Source organism: Trichechus manatus, unplaced genomic scaffold (genome assembly GCF_000243295.1).
Source record: "Trichechus manatus latirostris isolate Lorelei unplaced genomic scaffold, TriManLat1.0 scaffold00146, whole genome shotgun sequence".
Taxonomy (NCBI): domain Eukaryota; kingdom Metazoa; phylum Chordata; class Mammalia; order Sirenia; family Trichechidae; genus Trichechus; species Trichechus manatus.
In genome coordinates, this window is record NW_004444082.1 from 6,788,500 (window position 1) to 6,793,847 (window position 5,348).

The following is a 5,348-nucleotide window of genomic DNA, read 5'->3' on the forward strand; positions in this document are numbered from 1 at the left end:
AAATAGATCGCCAGGCCTTTCTTCCTAGTCTGTCTTAGTCTGGAAGCTCTGCTGAAACCTGTTCAGCATCATAGCAACACACAAGCCTCCACTGACAAATGGGTGGTGGCTACATATGAAGTGCACTGGCCGGAATCAAACCCCAGTCTCTGGCATGGAAGGTGACAAGTCTGCCCCTGAACCCCCACTACCTCTGTCTGCAGAAGAGGAACATGCAGCTCTCATTCTCAGAGCTGTCAGCAGACTCCCAAGTCTGCCCCTGAAACCCCACTGCCTCTGTCTGCAGAAGAGGAGCATGCAGCTCTCGTTCCCAGAGCTGTCAGCAGACTCCCAGCGTCAGGAGCTGGCCCCATCCTGGGTCAGGTCCCATGAGCAGTTCCAGGGCTGATCCACCCCACTGCATGCTTATAAAAGCAGAGAGGAATGCTCTCTACCCCACTGGAACCGTTGACCCTTGGCATCTGTAGAGACACGCTTATTCAGGGAGCCCCCAGCCCCTTTTAGAGCTAGTGAGCTCCAAGGAAGTCAGGAGGGTCTCCATTTAAACTGGATCCTCCAATACTTCCCCAGCGTCTGTACCCCCGGAGGGGGTCTTTGGGCTTGGGCCCCTCCTGCAAGCTCACTCTCCTCCTCTCCGTCTCCCCTAGAGGTCTGAGGTCCTCTCTCCCCTGCAGTCCTCTCTCTGAGGTTGACTCCAAGAGCATAAAATTATCTGATGAGCTTGGAGGTTTCCTAGTCTAGAGTCAGGTGCTCCAGGCTGTCCTAACTACTTCCTTTCCCCTCCCCTTTGCAAAAAGACTGCCCAGTGGCTGCTGCTTCAGCATCATAATGATCTGAAAATCACCTTGATTCTTGACAGATATTCCAGGCAGTGTCAGCATTGTGAACCTGAGTTGTGCTGTTATCCCTCGTGCTCTGTACTGATTGGTGATTTACCCCAGCATCCTTTATCTTGGAGAGAGTAGAATATCAACTAGCATCTGGTCCATGAAACCCACAATTTATGCACGCAGAGTTTCTCACCTGTGTGATTCCGAATTCAGTCGGAACAAGAAGCTCCAGCCGTTCCAGCTGTAGCACACTCAGCTGTGATGTGGCTGTTAGGCACACAACAGTCAGATACATCATAACTGATTGTTTCTTTTACAATCGGAGGAAATCGTTATTTAAAAAACTCAGTTATCACACCCAGGCCTTTAATTTTGAAAGAAAACAGAGATGTGACTTGATCTGTTCTCTTTTCTTGCTTTCAGGACCTTCTTCGATGCAGAGTTCTGACATCAGGGATTTTTGAGACACGGTTTCAAGTGGACAAAGTGAACTTTCAGTGAGTCTGTGGTTAAGCGCGTGGCCCTCTGTAGAGTAGGGCTGGGTCCCCCTTTGCTGTGCCATAGCGCCTGTGGAGCTGCAGCACTAACAAGCAATAATGGCAGCTTGGGCTGAGGTTTGAACTCTAGAAAGGGTTGAAATGTTGATTTCCACCACTTGCTTCAAAGTAGAAAAGAAAACGCCTAAAAGGAAAACAATGTTTTCATCCCAGATGTAGATCTGGCTAAGCCTTCTATCAATCAGGAGCCCCATCAAATTAGTTCTTCCAACATTTGGTCTCTGGGATACATGGTCACACTTTGAGAACTGAAGTAGCAACTTCTTTTTGTCTCCAGTGGGGCTTCTGGGCTGAGCAAGCACAAACTCCAGTGAATAAGCTTACTTTATTTTCTGATTAGTAATAAGAAGGTCAGTCCTCCCTCCAGAAAGCCTTCTTCACTGTATGCTCCTCTGCCACCTCCCCTGCCACCAACACCCTAGCTTCCACCTGTTCCTCCTCCCAGCCCACGGCCGCCCATCTCCTGACTCACCCATTCCAGCCCACCCTACTCACTGTCCTGAATGGGTCTTCCCAAAGCATAGCTCAGATCATTTTATTCCTCTGCTGAAAGAGAACCAGGGGTCCACCATTGCCCCTGCACCCCAAGTCCAAGCCTTCCACCACATGACCCAGACCTTCGCCTCCGCCCCCTCAGCCCCCATGCCTGCATCAGCCTCATGAGACTGAATGACTGGTGGGGTCCCGCCTCAGCACCCAAGCCTGCATTAGCCTCACCAGACTGCACTGGTGGGGTCCCCCATTAGCGCCTGTGCCTGCATCAGCCTCACCAGACTGGACAACTGATGGGGTCCCCCCTCAACCCCTTCAGCCCCCATGCCTGCATCAGCCTTACCAAACTGGACTGGTGGGGTCCCCGCTCAGCCCCCATGCCTGTATCAGCCTCATCACACTGGACGACTGGTGGGGTCCCCCCTCAGCCCGCATGCCTGTATCAGCCTCACCAGACTGGACTGCTGGGGTCCCCCCCTCAGCCCCCATGCCTCCATCAGCCTCCCCAGGCCAGGCGACTGGTGGGTCCTCCCAGCACAGCCGGCTTCTCCCACCACAGAGCTGTGCTCATCCTGTTCTCCCAGCCCCAGTGCTCCCGGGGCTTAGCCACACCCCACACATCTATACATCTACCAAGGTGTCCCTCAGATCTCACCCCAGGGACGTCTTGGGGTTTCTGTAGCACCTGCTATATAACCCAGCACCTGACTTGTTGCCTCCTGCCTTTCCCAAGTAACTTCTGGCCTGTCCGTTTCAGCTCAGCAAGCAGACAGTGAGGTCCTGTACAGCAGGAGTCCCCTTGGTCTTCTGCTTGTTCTGAAACTCCACAATTCCTAGCACCCTCCTCCTTGATTTATGGAGAGCCCATGGTAATGCCACTGTCAGGACGCCTGGCAGGGAGGGAGCCAGCAATCTCTGCACTGCTGAGAACTGTGGAGTTTGCGTGGTGTTTGGTTTTACCCACATTATGACCCAGTCCCTGGCACAGCAGAGCTGTGAACAATGAAATTTCACTCTACAGTAGTGCTTTTCTTTAAAAATATTTCCCTAATCAGCTCATAAATTGTTATCCCCACCTCCTGTATGCCCCGCGTGTGCTGGTGTACAGCATAGACTGAAATCTGGCAGGATCATCCCCGAATGTGCCCCGGATGACTAAATACAGACGGCGTGGTCCTCAGGCACATGCCGTCACTTTAGGGCTGGGAGGAGTCTGAGCACCAGAGACGTGAGGAAGTTAGGCCACGCAGAATTGGAGGGAGTGCAGAGGAGAGTGACCCCCAGTAGGGAGAGATGGCTCAGCAAAGGGGTCCCCTGAGCCTGCGGCATGAGAAGAGGGGCAGGAGCTGGGCTGTGCACTCTGGAGAAGTCTCTGGGTACGCCCACCTAGAATGCAGGGTGAGGGGTAAGAGAGCCCCTGGCAGGCCCCTGAGCAAAGGCGAGTCGGAACCACCAGGGGTGCAGGTAGCAGCTGGCCACCGAGGAGCCTTCTGTCAGTTGGTTAAGAGACAAGCGTGAGGTGGTCACAGAGGTATGAGACTGTGACATGCCTTAAGGAGATCCTTCCCAGGCAGGGACTTAGCATGTGCTCAGAGAGGCAAGGTGTGGTTTAAACTAGTAACAGCTACATTTATTAAGTGCCTACTGTGTAACCCAGGACACTGAGGCAGCTGCTGTAAGCATTATCTCCGATCCTTACACCCGCCCTGCAGACTAACAATGAAGGGACTGAGGCTGGGAGAAGCTGAGTAACTGGTAGCCCCAGGTCACACAGCCTGGTTCCAGTCCAGGCTGGGGATTGTGACTCAGGCGCCACCCCAGTGCCCACATGTGAATGGCTGGAGCCTTTTGACAGCAAAGTAGAAAAGCATAAAAGCATGCAGTTGTACCCTGGTTTCCCCAAATTAACGTAAGGACCTTTCGGTTGCTCCTCCAGCATGTTCGATGTTGGTGGCCAGAGGGACGAGAGAAGAAAGTGGATCCAGTGCTTCAATGGTAAGCTGTAAGCTCTGAGGAAGGTGGGTACAGGCTGCCACTCACCACCGCTGCTACACTGAACGGTTCTTGAGTGAGCTGTGCTCTAGTCTAATGAGTGTGTAAACTGCAGCCTTCTGCAGAAGGTTGTCATGCTCCTGCCCTAAAGGAGAGTCTCGTATACAAGGAATCTAGGCGTCCCAGATTCACGTTTGTTCTTTGCTAATATGTGCGGCCTCCTCTTCGGGTACACCCCTGGAACAACCCAATGATAGATACCATGCTTACTCGAGTCACTCTTACAGTCACCGAGTGGTTGTTTTCGTGGAAAGGAGTAGTCGTTGGGCATGTACTTTATCACAGTCCCCCAGTGAACATCCGTGCGTAACTAAAGCGCTTCCTTTTCTCTTGGTCCCACTAAGATGTCACTGCCATCATCTACGTCGCAGCCTGCAGCAGCTACAACATGGTGATTCGTGAAGACAACAACACCAACAGGCTGAGAGAGTCCCTGGACCTTTTCGAAAGCATCTGGAACAACAGGTTATGCAAAAATTAAATTCAGTCCCACCACTGGATTGCCAATTTTCTTTTATTAAAATTACCATTCAGCTCATGTTCCTCTTCCTTATTGATGAAACCCAAACTACAAGAGGTGTCTCTCTTAGCCCGTCAGATGCGTAGACAGTTTTAGAATGGGGCACACTCCTGGTGACGCCCTAGGAGTGCTTTGTCAAGAGCACTACATCTCCGTTTTCAAAGCCTTAGTATTCAAAATTGGTTTTATTCGATGCTTAAAATTTAGAAAATGCCAGTTTAGAACATCCACTAATAGCAAGATGGTCTCTAAGATCCCTTACAAAATTACAGAACAATCCTGTTTGAGACTGCTTGTATTGCAAAGTAGCAGGGGGAGTGATTATTTCAGAAAGGAGAATCCATCAGCACACACACACACAGAGCACATGCATGTACATACATAGTTTAAAATCAGCGTTTTTTCTGAATCACGTAGAAGAAAATATCACCAAAGAGGACGGGAACAGATCAAATTAAGCAAACGTAAACTGACCTTGCAAAAGATATGGATAACCAGTAAAAGTATTTCTCTATCAAGTGTTCACCAACCCCTCTCAGTTTTATAGTATTATGATAGTTAATAGGAAAGAAGAAGGGGCAGGAAGAAATAAGAAATACTGGGTATACAGAGTAACATTATGGAGTCATAAATTTATATACATACATATATATGTACAAATACACATACACACACACACACACACACACACACACACAAACATATCATGTGAGAAAATGACCACAGTATAGTTCAAAAAAAAGCAGATTAAAAAAACACATGATCTTAAGTTTATAAATATGTATGAGTACAGAAAAAAACCTGGGAGTACAAACATAAAAATTCTTATAGTAATTGTCTCTGGATAAATTTCATTAGGTTTATATTTATATATATATATATATAATTTAAGATTAG

At 49.3% G+C, this 5,348-nt stretch overlaps 1 protein-coding gene across 1 annotated transcript in view; it reads left to right on the forward strand.

The window, feature by feature from the left end:
• The window catches only part of GNAL (G protein subunit alpha L), a 129,524-nt gene that overhangs the window by 110,403 nt on the left and 13,773 nt on the right, over positions 1-5,348 (forward strand). Inside the window, exons 8-10 of the mRNA XM_004385795.2 lie at positions 1,254-1,327; positions 3,816-3,874; positions 4,276-4,396. Of these exons, the coding sequence (XP_004385852.1) occupies positions 1,254-1,327; positions 3,816-3,874; positions 4,276-4,396 (254 nt within the window). The remainder of the gene's footprint in view (positions 1-1,253; positions 1,328-3,815; positions 3,875-4,275; positions 4,397-5,348) is intronic.